Below are 20,954 nucleotides of genomic sequence, written 5' to 3'. Positions count from 1 at the left end.
TTTTCCAACATTTCTTTCTGAAGACTCCTTTCACGAAAAAAAAGTAAGCCTAAAAGAAATAAGCCTCACGAAAAAAGAGTAATTGACTTTTTTTTTTAAATCACCTAGATACTTTTGGCCCATCTTCTTTCTACGAATTAAACGAGTTAAATGTATAATATATTCTGTATAGATCTCAGAAGGTAATTAATTACATATATACCTTCAAGTTACGTACATATATCGTGTATAGTAAATGAAAAAGAAGACGCACTCTTCAATTTGGAGATTCGAAACCAGCATCTTCGAACGGCACTCGTTAGCCAGGAATGACGTCGCGCGAACGATCAACATTCGCGCGATCATGTCGTCGAGAATACGATCGATCGACCATGCGCAACCGTTCTCCTAATTGAGCCTGTTCTCTCTTTCTCTCTTTCTCTTTTTTCTTTCTTTCTTTCTTTTTATTTATTTTTTTTTTTCTTTTCAAGAGCATCGCTTCCGATCGACCCGAATTCCAGCACGATTTTTTGATAATTATCCTCGTCCTCCTTTTCTTTTGACACAGCGAATACAAAAGCGAATTCTTGTAATTCTTTACTGTATACGTGTACGAGGATTTATGGAGAAAAATTTATTTTACAAATCCCATAACGAGTTGTAACATCGTATTTGTACTTCGAAAATGGTAGATTATAAATCAAATGTCGATGAGAAAAGAAAAAGAATTATTTTGATCTTATCGATAAAATATATTTGGACTAACGCCGGATTTTGTTTGACTTAAGATAGAAACTCGTCTTTGTTAGATCCTTACGTCGATACTCATATCTCTTATTCGTTATAATCCTTTTTGTTTTTTTATGTGGAGTATTCAGATCGTGTTAGTCGAATTAAAGACGTCAATTGTAAATTCACGTACTTCGTTATCTTCTTTTTAATTCGTTTAAATATTTATTGTAAATAATTATAATTAAATAATACCGCACATTTTGTGACATTTTTTGTGATGTTTTATATTTATTTCATATAATTATAAGATCGAATTAAATCGAAAGAAAAAGAATCGAACGGATCAAAATAATTTTATCAAAAAAGATCAATTTAATTTAATTTAATAGTTTTTTTTTTTTAATTATAAATACCTTATAATTAAATAAGACTGCATATCTTATGACGTATTATATATATTTCACATAATTATAAAATCGAATTAAGTCGAATGAAAAAAAAAAATCATACAGATCAATCGAACAGATAATTTTATCAAAGAGGTCAATTCAATTTAATTTAATTTAATTTAATATAATTTAATTTAATACATTAACCATAAAACGAGATCTCTAACGAAGTATGTATACTTTTAGATCGAAATATTCAAAAATTCTTAATATTCGTAAAAATTTTTTTTCACAAGCTTTTAACGAAGATCAATTTAACTTAATTTAATTTAATTGTAATACATTGACGATAAAATCATATCTCTAATACAATATATATATATACATACTTTTCAAGTCGAAATATTGGGAAATCGTCGATGTTCGTACATTAAAAATTTTTTTTATAAGTTTGTCGATTCGAAAAAAATAAAAAGGCTTCTTCGATATTTTCGTTTGTTCGTTCGTTCGTTCGTTCGTTCGTACGTACGTAGGTTCGTCTGAAGGCACTCAATAATGCTTTCCTCTCCACGTAGGCACGTAATACGTTCTCAGGACGTTAAACTCGAACGACTATCATGCGGCCATTAGCTTATCAATGGGCAACCCCTTGAACGCGAGGGAGTACGAAAATAAAGCGTTGAACCCCGTGAGAACTCAGGCACTTTCTTTCTCTGTCCTCTTCTTTTTCTTTCGACACTTGCCACTAGCAGCTTCGTTAGAGACAAACTTTTTCGGAGTAGAACGACACGTGGTACCGATCGGTGTCTTTCTCTCTTTTTCTTTACTTTTATACTAGTCTCAAGAACTTACTGACAAAAACGTTCTCGAGACGGACGTTCTCGTAATAAACTTTTCGGGGGAGAGAGATAGATAGATAGAGAGACAGAGAGACAGAGAGAGAGAGAGAGAGAGAGAGAGAGAGAGACACTTATAACAAACTCTCTTCCTTGATTACGCTCAAAAGTTTATTATTAATCTATACGAGAATGTATACTTTCCCACAGCTGATTTAAATTTCCCGCTCGTCGTGAGAGTTTTCTTGATCCCCTTTATCTTCATTTTTTTCTTTCTTTTTTTCTTTCTTTTTTTTTTCTTTCTATACAGTCGTTATTCGTAAATTCATAAATTTACTTACTAAGTGGTAAATCGGTTCTATCTTTCTCTTTTTATTTTCTTTTCTTTTTTTTTTTTGTTTAACGCGTCATTCATTTATAAAATCGAAATTCATACGACTTTATTCAAATCGATCCGTAGTTGGTTTAATTCGTTTCAAACCTTTTTCTGTTGGATTACCATTAGCTATAGCTTCATTTACTCCTGTTTCATCTTTAGTTCATTCATCAACTTTAGTAATTGCTGGAGTATGTTTATTAATACGATATAATTATTTTTTTAATAGATAATAATGATAATAGAATTAATATTATTTATTTCAAGAAGAACAATATTGATATCAGGATTTATAGCTAATTTTGAATTGGATTTAAAGAAGATTATTGCTTTGTCAACTTTAAGACAATTAGGATTAATAATAAGAATTTTAAAATCAGGATTTATACATTTATTAATTCATGCTTTATTTAAATCTTTACTATTTATATCTAGAGATAATTTAATTCATCAAATCAATAATAATCAAAGATATTCGTTTTATAGGAATATTAATTAGATATTATCCTTTTCTTAGAGTAGTTTTTTTTTTTTTGTTTCATTATTATCATTATGTGGATTTCCTTTTTTTGGGATCGATTTGACTTATTTTATTATAGAAATAATTTAAAATCGTTAATTATAGCACTCGATCCGATCGATTTTTTACAGTTACAGCCATTCGATAAATTCGATCGAAAATTTGATCTTATCGTGAAACCACGACGGTCTGCACGGCTAGGTTTTCATCGACACTTTTCTGCTTTCATGCACGCGCGTGCAGCTGTCTCTACATCGGCATCATTCTCGTCGTCATCGTCGTCGTTGCTGTCGTTGTTGTTGTTGTTGTCCTCGTCTTCAGGAATACGAGAGGAGATACGAAAGAGAAAGAGGGACATAGGAGAGATGTGAAACTTGCTGAAACCGCGATTGGTCGAGACGCGTTACCGCAAGTGGCGCGTTAAAAAGCCCGATAACTCGGAGCTCACAGTCTACGTACCTAAGTACAGTCGGAAGCAATGATTTTCAAATATCATTTGCATAAAATGTCTTCTGATAATTCAATGACATTGATATATGATAACGAATTATATAAAAGTTTCTTATTAAAACGTTATCTTTACACTTTTCCTTTCGTTATTTTTCTTAAGAAACTTTTTACTCGACAAGCTAATTGAAGTATATTAAAAATCATAATTTATTGAGATCGATATGATCTTCATTAATGATCCTCATAATTTATTGACATCGACGAGAGAAGTCGTGTCAGTATCGTTATCGATAATTCGTAAAGATCAGAAAAATATTATTTTTAAGGTTTCATTTTGTTATTTTTGAAAAAGAAAATTTTACACTATAGGTCGACCAGTTGCAATACCACGAAGAATGATTTTTAAAATGCAATTTTTAATTATTACGATAATTTTGTATTCCTCTCTTCAAAATATAGTCTTTCAAATCTTTTTTTTTTCGTTCTCTTCATAAAGCATTTTCGAACGATAAAAGTCGGTAGCAACGCTAAAGTGATCTTGTGTTTGTTTTTTTTTGCTACGCAAATCCGTAATAAACATAATTATTTTTTCTGTTTTCGTTGTCACAATCGATACGATACAGTTACTTTTTCATCAAGATAAAATTCCTTTTCGAAGTTCGAAGAAAATCGTTAAACTCGACTGTACATCAACTCTCTCGAAGGAACATGCGAATTGTCGTGGTGTAAAGACTACTCATGGCCTTACGATCGAGAGATCTATTCTCCATCATGGTGAACTGACTGGCCGAGTGTTATGTTTCCAAAGCCACAATATACTTACATCAACGTTTCATCCATGAGAACGTGCCTTTGTATTTTCTTTTATCTTACATTCCCTTAAAGATACCGAAAGGAAGGTATATACTACTTCATAATTCTTGTCACGAATGAATGATATCAATGATATTCGATCGTTTATTTATTTTCTCGTGGAAAAAAGATCTGATGAAATTCGAATGAATTCATTGAATAGTAATCGTTCGTATATAGAAATGAATTGGTAAATAAGGGTTGGATTTGTATGTGGTAAGGCCTAATTAAAAGCTAATGACGATCGGCTCGGTGGGTAGGGTAATCTGATAGTTTGGTAAACAAGGTTTTTCCTTCAGCTTCTTCCCTCGAACGTGGACCACATTCTCTCTTGTTGAAGAGAGCAGTAGTAAGAGCAGTAGCAGTAATAGCAACAGCAGCAGCAGCAGCAGCAGCAGGAGCAGGAGCAGGAGCAACTACTCCCTTTACCCGCAGTCACATTATCCACGTGGGAAGTTTCGCTCGTTCTTACCACCTTCAATCCTCTCTCCATAAAGAGTGTACCTCTCTTCATTCCCCTTCGTACTTACACACATACCAGCTCTCGATTCCTCTTCCTTTTTTCTCTCGTTAGACAACCTTACGAATTAAGACAAGTAAAACCGTAAAAAATCAACGTTATTAATTACGATAAAAATTCTTGAGATTCGCAAAACACGTTTGTCGTTAATTTATAAACTCGATAACAAAGTACAGATTCATCCTGACGATCTTTATCAACTATTTATCATCGAAAGCTGTATAATCTTCTTTTCCTTCGCCGAAGAAAAAATTCACTGATATTGAAATCCACTTTTAGATCTTTCGATTTTTCCATCTTACCGAAGCGACTTTATCTCAGAGTCGAAGAGCATTAACGATCGAATCGTATCATTCTCTCTCTCTCTCTCTCTTTTTCTCTATCTATGTATCTATCTCTCTCTCTTTCTCTCTCTCTGTCTCTCGGATTCTTATCTCCTTCCTTAATTGATCCCGTCCATTGACCCTTAATTATTCGACGATCTGTTGACCCTTCTCTCCTCTCCTCCTCTCTCCCTCTTTCTCACCCTCTTGTTCGACTCCTCCTCCCACACCTCTCGACAGTAAAGACGGCACACCGTTTTCCGTCGCTCTCTTAATGGATGCTAATTCGACGGCAGTATTACGGTGCTGTTTCTTAATTAGCCGCTTGTCTCTTCACGAGTAACCGTAGCCAAGGGCTACGATCGATTTCTCGGGGCTAATTACTCCCTCGCTAGATCAAGAAAACAACCAAGTGGTCAATTCGATCAACGAGAGTCTCTCTTTACTTACGTATCCACGTATCGTCGTTTTCTCTTTACGAAAAACACGATTCCTTCTGAGCATTTTATATCGTGATGAGTAAGACGAAGAGAAATATATAAGCGACATTACGAGTAAGAGAGTAAAAGAGAGATACATAGAGAGAAAGACAAAGAAAAAGAAAGAGAGAGAGATGAAGATAGCGAAAAAGAGAGACTCCGTTGGAAGAATTTTGTTCCGGGGAAGAAACGAAGTGCCGTGAGTGAAGATGGAGTTTTCGAGGGAGGAAAGGAAGATCTTCAGAAAGAAAGAAAGAAAGAAAGAAAGAAAGAAAGAAAGAAAGAAAGAAAGAAAGAGAGAGAGAGAGAGAGGAGTCCATTAACATTCGGCGCGGCAAATTACAAGCCGAGACACTAATGGAACCAGCACGGGTGGCTGCCTTCTCGGTCCACCGGCCATTGATGGTGGGTGGTGGTGTTACCGTCCTCTTCCTCATCCTTTCTCCTCATCTTCTTCTTCTTCTTCTTCTTCTTCTTCTTCTTCTTCTTCTTCTTCTTCTTCTTCTTCTTTACCTTCTTCTTTACCTTCTTCTTGAAAGATGACGAAAGAGAGAGAGGGTGGGAAGGAGAAAGAGAAGTTTCGCGATAAACACCAGGCACGGCTCTTTCCCGACAATGCGGCAAACCGAGTCTTTTTCCCTTTCGCGACACCACCTCCTAATCTCTAACATTTTCTCTCCTTCACTCCCCACAATTGCTCTTCTCTTCTCGTCGTTAGAGGTAAGGCAAGGAGGACCGGAGATTCGAGGCCCTTCATTGTCATTGTCTCTCTTTCTTTCTCTTTTTCTTTATTTCTTTCTTTCTTTCTTTCTTTCTTTCTCTTTATATATATTTTTTTCTTCCTCTTCTTGTTCTTCTTCTTCTTTTTCTTTTTCTTCAACTTCTGCTCCTTTCCTCGTTCTTTTTTTTTCGGAGAACGTCCGGTCGCCGACCGAGACTAACCGTCGCGAAAATTGCGAGAGAGGAATCTCGTGGGACTACTTTTGAAGAGAAATTCTGCAAGGAGCACGTAAAGTTCGACGTGTTTTCGATGATTTTTCACGGACGAAATTTCTTGGTAAGGTTGACAAATTCGTGTATCTATGTATATATATGTGTGTGTGTTTGTACGTATCTCTGTGCATACATGTATACACGTATGTCCGTTACGGACTACTTAATTATTCTCGAGCCCTCTTTCTCACCGGCAGTTTAAAGGCAGATCTTCGGAGAAATTACAGGAGCTTGATTTCGATTTCGAGGAGTGCCGTGGAGATTAATTCGCGATATAAAGAATATATTCGGGTCGGGTTACGTCTGAAGTAACGCGATCAACAGCCGGCCCTCTTCTTGCATAACTTTTTTCAAGCACCTTTGGTCGGCAACGATAACGCGCCAAAAGACGTCGATCGAACGATCGATCGATCGATCGTTCGTTCGTTCGTTCGTTCGTTCGTTCGTTCGATCGTTCGACGCCGAAAAATCATGTTCACCTACTTAACCATTGGAGAGTTGACTTTTATTGGTAGTGAGGAAGCAGTCGTGGGAAGTAGAGGGGAAGGAGGTGCGGCGCTTCGAAAGAAAAGGGACGCGTATGTAAGATACACATACTCCTTTAAGGAACCTTGGAAAAAGCATCTGTGCTCTGGCATTCTGTGTCGCAAAAAGTCATTTCCCTTTTTGGAAGGTGGAGAAGGTGGAAACCTTAATGCTAACTGAAATGGCACCAATAATCTCGCGACTTTTATATCTTTCTCTCTCTCTTTCTCTTTCTCTTTCTCTTTCTTCTTTTCTTCTTATTTTTCTTCGAGCTTCTTACCTTTCTTGGCTGTGGTGCAAATAATCGAGAGAGGTACGAAAGAATTCGCCGTAGGCGAATACGTATTGCCAAATTCATGATATCTATGTAGGTATCTAGATTTATGATCGTATTTTTTCTGTTTTTTTTTCTTCTTTCTTTCTTTTTTCTGATTTTCTAAATACGATCGCGATATAATCGATGATCTTAATTTTCGTTCCCGACACGTTCGACCGATATTTTTTTACACCAAGTTGTAATTTTTAACTTAGAATTAGGAAAATTAAAATTTTCTCTTTATATCGTCGACATCGATAATCGATATCATTTATTTATGAAATTACTTATCAACGAAATATCGTTAGAAAGTCTCGAAAAAAGTCTCTTATATTCTCTAAGAAGTTTTTTCGTTTGAGGTCTTGAATAATTAATTAATTAATTAGTAATTACCTTCGAGTCACATTGTAACTGTTCTAAGTCGAATACCTTGAGAAATTTTTCTTTTTTTTCCTTTTCTTTTTTTTTTTTTTTTATGAATACGCACTCACTGGTCGTTTCTGTCGGCCAATTAAGTGGGCAAAGATCGGTAATTCGCGTCGTCGACATACCGCGCGAATTGCAATTTTAGATGCTCGTTTAGATAGCAGACAAGCGAAATCGCAGGGTCGTTCGTCATGTCTCGCGGAAGAGAGAAAGAGTAGAGAAGAGCTCGCGCGTCTCGAATTTACGAGGCAATTTCGGCGGGCGATCCGTTAATTTCCGGCTGATACGAAACGCGATAAATTCGCGGAAATCTCGATTATCGATCTCCCTCGCAATTCTTTTCGAATTCTCCACGATCGAGTCTTATTAATTTGCCACGAAAGGCGACGGCCTTTCCACCCTTCTCCTCCCTATCTTTTACCTTTTTTTCTTTTATTCTCGTCACTTCGAATAAATGTTCTTTTCTGTTTTTTTTTTTCTTCTTTTCTTTTTTTCTTACGATATAATCATAAAGTGTGTAAAATTATTTATCCAACGACGATGGAATCGTCAGTCCGACGAAATAATCAATGTTTCTCTATCTTAAAATCAATTTCTCCTTTCGTATTCATCCAACTTGAAAGAAATATTGTCTAATATAATGGATATATTTTTCTATTGATAGAATTTATTTAACATAGTAATTAGATTATTTAACGCAGCTCAGTTTGTTCATAGGATATTCTCATCGTTATACAACTTTACCGTTTCCATAAAATATTTTCAAAATCGATTCTTCTATAGAACCAGCTGGTAAAAGTACGATTAACAGTAGGATAGAACGTCCGTGTATATGTTTGCCTTATTATTTAGAATTCTTAGCACCTTTTCGTCGTTCCAACAGACTTCTTTTTTCTTTCTTTTCCTTCTTCTTTTCTCTCTTTTCCTATTTTCTTTTTTTTTTGCTTTGAATTGATTACTGAATCCTATAAGGATTTAATAAAACGTTTGATAAAACGATAGATCGTACGTAATCGTTCGACGTTTCTATCGTTTACTTTGATAATCTTAATCCAAGGAATTATCATCCAATCAACGTAGAGTATTCATCGGACGATTAAGTCGAACAATAACTTCAATTCTCTCGAAGCACGTATACCAATGTATAAATGTTTCTTACGTTCGTTCGCGAAGAGTAAAGCATACCGGCTCGCGTACGAAGAGAAGAAACGTTCGCATCGAAGGGTGAATCTAATTCCGCGAAAAAAATGTGAAATGACCGAGGAGATGAGCACGAGTAGCAGAAGAGCAGTCTCCTCTCTATTTCTATCTCTTTCAAGTTCGTTTCAACGTCTCAGAATCGAAAGGGCAGCGGTAGAGATAGCAGAGCTATCTCGAAGTGGAATTAGTTGGAGGCAATTTGCATTGAAATGCGAATTGATACGAGACTCGGTCTCATTTTCCTTTTACAAACACGCACGTACGCGTAAGCATCGATGATGATCGAATCTATCTCTATCTGTCTCTCTCTTTCTTTCTTCGTCTCTTTCTCCAATTCTATAGTCAATTCAAGATCGAGATTTCTGATTTATCCCGATCGGTTGATACGACTCGTCGATCGAGACGAACTGTTATACTTTTTTTCTTCTTTTCTTCTCTCTCTTTCTCCCCACCCTCACCGTAAAAAAAAATCTCTGTTTCAGTATTCGCGAGTTCGTTCTAGTTTGTGTCGTATCGATGAGGGAAAAAAAAAAGAAATCGAAGAAAAATCATTGCACAAGAATGACGTTGCCGTTGTAGATCTTCGAAGCTCGCTAAACTTGACCAACGCATAAGGGAAATATTTACTAGTGGAGGTCGATAAATCGCCTATCCCCCCATCTCCTCTCTCTCTCTCTCTCTCTCTCTCTATCTCTCTAGCATCGTTTTCTAGTCTCCCTTGTGAGAGTCACTCTCGGAGTCGTGCGTGCTCTCCGGCCCTGACCGGTAGTCAAGAAGAAACTTGCTGCCGGCGAGTAATGGCCGTGGAATCGTCGCTTCCGTTTATAGAGATACCGGCTGCAGCTTTCTTTCTAAACGTGTGTGCGCGAGAGACCAACACACTTACACTTATGTATATACGGTGTATAGAAATCCTAGGTAATATCACGAACTTTGAAAAAATTATCAAATTTTAATCGGTCGGAAAGAAGGAAAGAAAGAAAAATAGAAAAGAAAGAACGACCCGTTGATATTTCAAGAAAAGAAAAAACCAGAAAAGAGATCCCTCTATTCTCCATTTTTTTATCCGATAAACCCGTACAATATATATTTACAATTGATACACGTGCAAATTAATTTTGATTTAAATCGAGAATAACAGCAAAGATTAATCGGATCAAATTTTAAGAAAGATCGTCGAACGTCTGACCATTTCTTTTCTTTCTTATTTCTGTTTCATCTTTTTTCCTTGATAACAAATAATCCGAAAAAGCCGTACAATGTATATTCACAATTGATACACGTGCAAATTAATTTTAATTTAAATCGAGAGTAACAGCAAAGATTAATCGAATCAAATTTTAAGAAAGATCGTCGACCATTCCTTTTTTTTTTTTACTTTTTCTTTCCCTTAATAACGAACCATCGCACGTTTCTCATTATCAACGATTTCGATTAACAATAAATATAAGATTAATTAAAACGAGCCACCTTATATAAGTTCTCTGTGCGTTTTCCATTCTATCGCATACAATACAAGCACGGAGAAAATGTAAAGAAGAAGGTTGGCACGAAGTAAAGAAGCGTGGAGGTTGTGAAGGTGAAGGGCAGGGGTAAGATAGAAGGGAGAGGGTTGTTAAAAAAGGTCGAAGGGTGGGGAGAAAACACACGAGCGAACTAGTGGCAGCTGCAGCCGTGGACAATAAGCACGTCGATACGTTCCTGTCTCTTCCTTCTTTTCCCTTGGTACGTGCACGTTCCACGCCCCCTCCCTATCTTCCCTTTACCCTCTTTCTCTCTTTCTCTCTCTTTCCCCAGCTCTTTTAATCCCTTCTCTTCTCGTCCTCGACTACCACACGCGAGTTATCTTCTTCTCTCGGTTACCTTGTCCCTTTTTTATTCCCGAAGGAGTATCGATGCGTTAGAACCTTAAGCGGACATCCGCGACTCGATTCTCTCGAAGAAGGGCGCAGGGAGATGGTAGGGAAGAGATCTCAGATATTCTTTCTTCCTCTTTCTTTAATTATCTTTCGATGCGACAATGTCTTTTTTTTTTTTTTCTTTTAATATTTTTTTTTTATTTTTTTCGTTTAGTCGGGCATTATTTTATTTACCAGTAGTTTTTTATTTACATATAACGAACACGGGTTAGAAAGTTCATGATTCGGCGTGTATATTATTGTTATTTATATATATATATATATATATATATATATATAATAAAATATATATAAATTATATAGAATAAATATGGAAAGATATATATATATTTTTTTTCTTTTTCATTTATACATTTTATCGAGTACGTAATTCATTCGTCGTGTACATTATTGTTAGTTATATATATATATATATATAATAAAATATATATAAATATAAATTGTATAGAATAAATATGGAAAGATATATATATTTTTTTCTTTTTCATTTATACATTTTCTCGAGTACATAATTCATTGTACGTATAATATATATTTACATATATCTTTGGACTCGATAATAAAATGGAAATTGTATTTTGATCAAGTTTATGTATAAGAAAATTTTTGTAAACTCCATCATGGTAAATGTATAAAAGAGAAGTCTTTAGAACCGAGATCGTCCGAAGAAAGGTACATACAGGTTACTATTAAAGGGAGGACTCGTCCCTAGTTTCTTCTTTGCTACGGTCTTTTCTAGCGAAAGCCAGAGAGAGAGAGAGAGAGAGAGAAAGAGAAAGAGCGAAAGAGAGAGAGAAAGAGAGAGAGAGAGAGAGAGAGAGAATCCGGAGATCGGTCGAGAGTACAATACGAGTCTCGACTTCCGATCATTAGGAGCCGTTAGAATGAAGCTCCTCCTCTTTATACAGACTCGATGGGACGCCTAGTTACGATTCCTTTTTCGAGCAAACCCAGGTATCAACCTGTTCGTTAGAACGGTGCACCCAACCGCACCTTTCTCAGTTCGATAACTCGTAGGTACAACGTCGTTCAAGTTTTCGCAGAATTGAAATCCCTCTAGGGGAAACATAACAATGTAGATTAACTATCGTGGATAATATACTGTGATTACAAGAAAAAAAAAAGAAAGTTAATCATATGGATTATAGTCATTGGAAATGAATGATTAATTAATAGAAATGATAATCGTAATAAAATCTTTATTATGATAATCTAGAAACGCGATAATTTACATATACGGGTATAAAGAACTAAGGTATTAGTTTATTAACTATATAAGATAAAGTGCTAAACGCATTTTCTACATGGAACTTACACGCATGGTAATTACCATCGAGCGCGAACAAACTCGACGAGAACCAAGATTAGCCATTATCGATAAACTTAATTAACGTCTGAAATATATTGTACATGACAACGAATAGAAAAATGAAATTATTTGCTCGATAGAATTTACTGTTTATCCGCAAAAGGGATAATTACAAAAAATAATTATAATCGATGATAAAACGAACTAAATAGAAAGAAAGAAAAAAAGGAAAGGATATATGCATACATAATTCATATATACATCCATTAAAGGATATAGAGGATATATATACATATATATATAAATATATATATATATAAAAGGATATATGTAATTATTGTGTGTGTGTGTGTTCTATATACACACACACACACATAAGAAAGAAGAAAATTTTATGTGAGGATCAACCAACATACAACTCAACCACTGACAATGAACCAACTAATAACTGCATGCCATAATAAATAATACATGGCAGTGACCGAACTCAAAGGACACCGTACGTTTCGTGTCTTGCAATAAGACGGTTTCGATCCTTCGTGGAAGACTTAACACCATGGTCGAACCCTTTTCTCAAGAAACGATTAAAATTATCTTCAAAACCGTTCAGCTGGAACAGTACTGGAATACGCAACAGAGATTGTTTCTCTCTTTCTTTTTCTTTCTTTCTCCCTCTCTCTTTCTTATTCGAATCTTCACACATCAAATTTATGTCGAAGTATTTCTAATCTTATCGTAACCGTAAAAACATATTTTACGTTTACTTTCCGCGAGATTACATTTTTTGATTTATCGATTTATCGAATTCTATGCGATTCAGACTTTGGATATGGATGCACTTTTTGTTTATCATTATATACTTTTATTTGATGCTTTTGAAAAAAAAAAAGAAAAGTAAACAGTTATTCTCAATTACTTGTAATTTATTTTATAATATATTTTATATTTATACTATTGATTTATCTATAAATATAAAACCCAAGAATCGATTTTAATTTCTTATCGTTGTTATTTCAGCTGCACATCAAAATACGTCGGAGAGTATTGTCAACATTTGAACCCCTGTCATACCGGACCACGTTGTCAAAACGGTGGTTCCTGTAGAGTGAGAGAGATCATCGGAGGTGGAACACCATCGTTCACGTGTTCCTGTCCTGTTGGATTCACTGCTAGTCTCTGTGAAATTCCAATCGACAATGCTTGCGATTCTTCGCCTTGTCTCAACGGTGCCACCTGTAATCTTAAATCTTTGTACGAGTACGTGTGCACGTGCGCGACGGGTTATACGGGTAAGTTGATCTAAAATATTATTTAAATAATAAAAATAATATGGAAAAATATATTTAAGATCGATTCAAAATTAAAAAAAAAAAGAAAAACTCATCGAAATGATAAACGATGATGATCGTCTCACGCTATATATAAAAAAAATGATATAAGTACGTACATGCATACATGTATATATATATATATGTATACGAAATTTTTTGTTAGATTTATACGTTAATCAGTAGCATAGGGATAGTCGTATTTCGAGTAGCAATGCTCAGTGATATATTTGCGATTATAGAAGTGGAGGTTGCAATGAAAACGTCGACGTTCTACCATATTATTATTATCATTATTCGTCATAAATAGAGTGGGCAGGAAGGTAAGAGCGAGCAACGAGTACGGAAGACGGCGATTGCATTACGATCGTCTAAGAATGTCGGCGGCTTTATAATATATTGCGGGAAATAAAGTGAAAACTTTAACGATGATGACTGCTCGTAGAAGGCACTCGCCAACGACGCTCGTCAATCCGTACGAATCGCGGAAATGGGAGGCAATACCGTGGATAGTTTCTTATCTTTATAGGGATGTGCACGTTCGCTCGAAAAATAAATCCGAGGAAGGGAGAATTCAATAAAAGGAGATATATATATATATATATATATATATATATATATATGTATATCGAAGAAGGATGGAAAGAAAGACAGAAAGAGAAGTCTACGTTCGCTGGATAATTGGCCAAGTCCAAGGCAACGTTTAACTATGGCGGTACCCTTTTGAATCAGTGGTTCTCCCTTTCTAACACCCTACGATATCGCGATCGATCGAATTTTTCTCGAGTACCGAGATAAGATATGATATCTCTAACTTAAGAGAAAAATCTTGAAATCACAGTAAAGTGAGAATTATTTCTTTCTTTTCCCTTTTTATTTATTTATTTATGTATTTTTTTTTTTTTTTAATTTCTTAAACTCCGATTTAAAGTTAATTTTAAAGTCGATGAATTCTTTACAAAAGGTATGATGAAATATAGTATGATATAAAATTGTAAGGAAGGATAAAAATTGTAAATTTTTGATGATTCAGAAATAATACAAAATGGAGTTTAACAATTAATTTCGATATAAATAATAGGTTTGAAGTGTATATTTCTTTAAATTATATGAAATATTTTGCGAAGGAAAAAAAAAAGAAAGGAGAACCACTATTAAACATACGAGTAAGTACAAGACCGTTAAGATCGAGAAGGAGGAGAATCTTAAAGAGAAAAAAGAGAGAAAGAAAGAGAACAAGTAGCGAGTCTAGTAATTAGTTCCACTAATCGGGAAACTAGAAAAAGGGATGAGACGGTACCTTGCCTGCCATAGATATTCACCCTAACGACGATAACTGGCATTCGCAGAGATATCTTTACTTAGCGAAGGGAGTACATAAGCCTTTGCCAGCAGAGTAAAGTTAATTTATTCGCTCATCGCGATTCGATAACCTTATAATTTTATCCTATATTCCTTAATACGACGTTTTATGTACTCATTCGTTAGAAATAGAAACATTAATTTTCTACACATTTAATTAGAATTTTATTGATTTGCTATGTAAAAGGATTGAGATTTTTTTTTTGATCAAAAATGATTTTTAATTTCTATCGAATTGACATTATAAATTTAATAATTATGAAATTTCTTATAATAAATATAATATTTTTTTATAAATACAAATCCTAGCTTGTATAATTTTGCATGCAGAAATAAATTGGTTTTACAAATAAGTGCCACTTTGTTATAATAAATTCCAAGATTCTATTATTTGATTTTATTATTAGTTCAAATTTCGTTTTATTATAATGATTATTAAATATTTATTAAATTTTTTTTTTCACAGGAGAGCATTGTGAACGGGAGGATTATTGTGCTTCGTCACCCTGTCGAAACGGTGCCGAGTGTCGTTCATTGGAGGACAGTTACAAGTGCACGTGTGCATCGGGCTTCGCCGGACGCAATTGTGCCGATGACATCGATGAATGCGAGAGGAATCCGTGCAAGCATGGCACCTGCAAGAATATTCATGGATCTTACAAGTAAGTCCTAGTATAATGAACTCCATTTGTTTTAATGGTATTTATTAATTAATCTTACTTTAAGCGTTAGGTTGTTGAAACGATTAACAAAGATTACTGGTACCGTTATTCGATATTACAATCCTCCAATCAAAACAGAATTTTATTAATAATATATATATATATATATATATATATTATATACACGTTTACGTATTTATTAATTTAACGTAATCGAATCCGTTTAATCAAAGCGCTTATTCGCCATTTAATATTTAACGAGCATCCACAGGGGAGAATTACCATTCACCCGATCATTCTATTCAATACGGGTGAAGTAATGATTGGTAACGTGAGAGAGGTCTTCAGAGTTGTTAAATAATTTATGAAGAAATATTTTATTCTATATAGCAAGGATAGGTGCTTCATTTATTGATAAATTATCGTAATAACGTACGATCGTAAAATCACGTATCTTCGAATGCCGATAATATTATACGATATAGTATTATATTTAATATAATCAAAAATTGTCGATAAGAGGGTTAAAAAGGAAAAAAAAGAAAAGAACATAGAAAAAAGAAAAACATAGAAAATCTATTGACATTTTCTCACATAATCGAAAAAACGACTTCTTCCTCTTCTTCCTCCTCCTCTTTGCGTAACGGTGCCGTACAACGAGCAACGAACCGAGCTTTGATAATACAAAGAACGATAAAGGTCCCTATTGTCGGATCGACATAGCATAAAAAGCTGGAGCGGATGTGCACGGTCACGATCTCGGCATGTGGTTAATCGATTATGCTAGTAGATATAGAATTTACGCAGTTAAGATCTCGTTGTTAACGTGATAAAAAGAAAGAAGGGAAAATAAGAGGAGAAGGACACGAGAAAAAAGAAGAAGAAGAAGAAGAAGAAGAAAAAAGATAAAAGCAAGGTAAAAAAGAAAAGAAAAGAAAAGAATACGAGTGAAGTGGAGCGAGATACGATAGAGATTGGTGATGATAGTGGTAGGGATAAGGGAAACAGGCGTTGGGAGGGGTGGAAGAGAGAGAAGGACTTGCAGCAAGTGTCGTTCGTATTTTGCCGCGCAATTACCGATTGTACACGGACGGTGGAGTGCGGAACGCGGAACGCGGAACGCATAACGACGCGGAACAACGACGTGGAACAACGAGGACTCATCGACTCGATCCCACGGCTCATTACGGATTTACTCGTAATTCAACGTTGCGTCGTCTTTCGGACGAAAGCGTCTTTTAGTCTCCGCCCTCGAATTCTCATCTCCTATCTCGTAATCCGAAAAAGAGCGGAACGATCCGCCGATATGTACGTATATGTATGTATGTATGTATGTATGTATGTATGTATGTATGTATGTGTGTATGTAAGTACTTACGTTCTCTATCTTGGAGCTTTCGAAATACATCGACGTAATAAATTTAACTACAGGCCTGGGACAATTTTTCAATTAAAATACCAAATTCTTTATTTAAATGCAAATACGTTCTCCATATTTATTATACGTCGAGATCATTTCAAACAGGCTAGACGTTACTGTCACTTATATTGTTAATGACAAGTTATATTCTCCAATTTATCGCGTTAATTGATCAGATTTTTTAAATCGTTTGTAAACGATTGTAGGATCAAATCGTATATCCGTTTATCCGCAGAATATCGGTGTAGAAGTTGATCGGATGAGCAGGTGCAAGTGTAGAGAAACGATCAAAACATTTTTTGATCAATACATTCGTTTATAATATATACATATACGTTTTATTTATATCTTTTTAAGAGACAAGTTAAAATTGGAAATATTCACGGTGTAATTTATTTATCGATTTATTTTCTTTTCTTTTTCCTTTCTTTTCTTTTTTTTTTATAAAGATTTTAATAAAGATCAATTTTTACTTGTTCAAAATTTCGAGAAGGTTTGATCGTTTTAGGAGTCAAAATTAAACAGGAAAAATGTATGGCAAGCTCGAAAAGTCTTACAAAAAAATAAAAGAAATAAAGAGAAAAAAAATAAAAGGAAAAGAGGGCGAGGAAAGAAAAGGAAGGAAGAAGGTGCATCGCGGAAAAGAAACGAGCTCGGCAAAAACTGGTTTCACCCGGGGACTCTCGATGCCGGGTGGCGAGGAGAACATAAATCCGCGCTTTGTTGAGATCGAGTCGAGATTAATCGTGGACCGAGTCGAGTTGACTGCACGAGGCCAGATAATGTCCCTTGGGCTCTACATTATATTGAATTATATCAGCTTCGATGCCGTTCGGCCAGTAACTCTGTGTCTTTCGATCTATGCTTCTCTTTTATTTTTTAGTGACAATGTTTTTATTCGAATCTACCTTTAACACAGACGTAAACGATGTATAACTAAATCACGAAGCGTGCAAATTTATTTATTTTGTTAATAGGATCGTAGAGAACTTTTTATTATATACATACATAGATACATACATACATATGTATTAATTGCATTGCGAGAAAAAGAAAACTAATTTTAACTGAATATCTTTCTTTCTCTCTCTTTCGCTCTTCATTTTCCTCTCTGTTCGTTTTATTGATTTCTTTGAAAATTTTCTGCCATTTCTTCGTCTATCTACAATCTAAAAACATATATATACAAATATTTCTACAAGGTATGAAACAAGATATTTACAATCGAGTCTTGAGAATTTTTTTTTTTTTTTTTAATTCAGCCATTTATTTCGATCTTGTATCTGATCGAAGATGGACAATTCAATCGATAGGAACTTTTTAGACAGTACAATACTTATTTTAACAAAAAGTGAAAAAAAGAAAACAAAGATCGTATAAGCAAGTTTATAATAGAGAAAAACATTGAAAAAAAAATTGAAAAGATTCTTAAGAGATCATTTCGTATCGACATGTATGTATATTGAACGAAATGAAGTTTATAATAGAGAAAAAAATTGAAAAAAAAAAAAATTGAAAAGATTCTTAAGAGATCATTTCGTATCGATATGTATGTATATTGAACGAAATGAAGAAAAATCGAGAAGCACAAAGAATGTAGGCGTGACGCGATTAGGCGAGTTAAAAGCACCAAGAGTTCCCTCATCGCGATACCGATCGCGTCCTCGAATAGCTGTAGATTCTTGCGAGCGTGCACGGAGGAGCAATAACGCTCGATCGAGGCTAATAAAGACTTTGATGTGCCACGGCTGACCGCCGAGTCTGACCGCCAGGTGGTACAGGTAGGAGCTACTATATTATTAAATAGTTATGGTCGATCGAGGGACGAGGGCGAATCATGTATCTTGCCGAGGACAAATGCCTTATAGCGAGAAAATTTACGCGAGCTCGTGTCCTGACACGAGATAAAGATTCGTTTAACGTTTTACAAATATTTCGATCTATCGAACGTGATCTATATTCGGAAACATTGAATCATATTCTGTGAAAGATTGATCTTATTATAAGAGACTTCGTAGAAAATTCTTTTTTTATATTATTTTAATTTGTTAATCATAGATGTGTCGTACGTTTAATGGGATGATTGAAAATTCATTACGATCGATCGTTTCCTTTCAATTGTTAATTATAATCTGTTCTTGCTTTAGAAGTGTTTTATAGAATCATTAAAAGTCATTACAGTGGATCGTATTAATTATTTTATCATTTTTCTTTTTATTTATGTTTTATACTACAATATATATATATATATATATATATATATATATATATATATTTGTATATTTGTATTCTGTATATCTGTATAAATGGTATCCCAGATATATTATCTGTGATAATAGATAATATATCTGTATATATACATGCATATATGCACATATATACTTATAAATCTATGTATATATACATATATATATATATACGTAAATCTATATGTATATATATATAATAAATTTATATACACAATGTGTATGTATATATTAGATTTTTATGATTCGTTAAGATCTATAGATTTACCTGCAGTTTCATCATTATTAAATATTATTTATCGAAAATAATCGTTCTTTAACGCAATTTAACTCGCGCTTATCTTTCTTTTAATCTAAATTACAACACAGGTCGACAAGTCGACCTTACCGAACGAACATTTGTTGGAATTCAAGAAAATATTAAAAGCAATGTAAAGTTGTTAACCGGATCTCGGGTCGAATGTTGCACGCATAAATACTCGTTTACACTTCGTCGTGGGATATTAACTTTTCGCGTTTCATTTCTTCATTCATCTTGTCCGCTTGAAGGGGTAGGTATATATCGATATGGATTCAGGGCTATAAACTGGCATGGTGGGTGAGTGAACATGAAAGAGATAGAGAAAAAGAAAAAAGAGGGAGAGAAAGAGAAAGAGAAAGAGTGTGCGCGCGAGCGCACGTGTTAGGGGAAGGATGTGATTTATGAAATAATCTGCCCGAAGTGGAATTTAATTGAGCGGAGGCGAGTCAAAAGGAAAAGTAAATGGCGTACCTTCTTAACCTTCTTCGATGGACTCACGATAAATGTTGATAAATGTTGATAAGAGATTATAATTTTGTAGTATGTGATCGTTGTTAAAATTCACAAAATTTTATAATTGACGTTCAAACTTTGTAAAAATGTTCATCGTTGATAAAAAATATTTTACAACGATCATGAAGTTCACCATGAAGATTTTTTCTTATAGGTTTATGTTATCACCTTCATCAGTTCGAAAATAAACTCGATGTAATTATTCCAATGAAATCATTCGAGCAAAACATTTATAAGTTCATACATATATACATATATTCATACATGTTTAAGTATAGTTATAAAACTCAGAATGATTGTCTCATCGTTCACATCAAAGAATCATTTTTCACCTTATTAACATAAAGAAACGTATTTTTTTATATGTCAATAATAGACAGTCGGGTGTGGCTTTGATAATTATCTCGACCACCTTGGATTATTTCTATTTTTTTTATTACATATACATACATACACACATACATACATACGTATATATATATATATATATATATATATATATATATATACGTGTATACATATATTATTGTTTCTAAAATATATTGAACATAAAACGATGAATCTTTTATAATCCAATTTACTTGACCTAATAAAAACAAAATTATATACGTAACATATAATTAATCTTCTATAAACTAATAATACGATAATATTTGATAATAAAGAAAAATATCATATAAGACGGATAGATACTTAAACGTGTTTACGTTAATTTTCGAAAATAAAAAAAGATAAAAATGAAATCAGATGGATATATGTTTACAGTACGAATAATTTAAAAAGGGAAGAAAAAAAGATAGATTATTAAATACTTAGTAGAAGAATCCGTTTCAGTTGTTAAAGAAATCCTGTGTAGGAAGGTCGAATTTGCTCGAGTTTAGGCTTCTTGTAGTGTTTCGAGGCGCAATAAAGGAGACCTAGAGCTCTCAGCAAGAGGTCAGGTAGGTCGACGAGCGTCCATGAAACCTTCGTTCCTTC

The 20,954-nt window shown here is 34.3% G+C and overlaps 1 protein-coding gene across 1 annotated transcript in view; it reads left to right on the top strand.

Moving 5' to 3' along the window:
- The window catches only part of LOC127071374 (neurogenic locus Notch protein), a 188,356-nt gene that overhangs the window by 74,622 nt on the left and 92,780 nt on the right, over positions 1-20,954 (top strand). Inside the window, exons 3-4 of the mRNA XM_051010649.1 lie at positions 13,162-13,433; positions 15,301-15,496. Coding sequence (XP_050866606.1) covers positions 13,162-13,433; positions 15,301-15,496 — 468 coding nt within the window. The remainder of the gene's footprint in view (positions 1-13,161; positions 13,434-15,300; positions 15,497-20,954) is intronic.

This window comes from Vespula vulgaris, chromosome 1 (assembly GCF_905475345.1).
Source record: "Vespula vulgaris chromosome 1, iyVesVulg1.1, whole genome shotgun sequence".
Classification (NCBI taxonomy): domain Eukaryota; kingdom Metazoa; phylum Arthropoda; class Insecta; order Hymenoptera; family Vespidae; genus Vespula; species Vespula vulgaris.
This window is presented reverse-complemented; position numbering and strand designations above follow the sequence as displayed.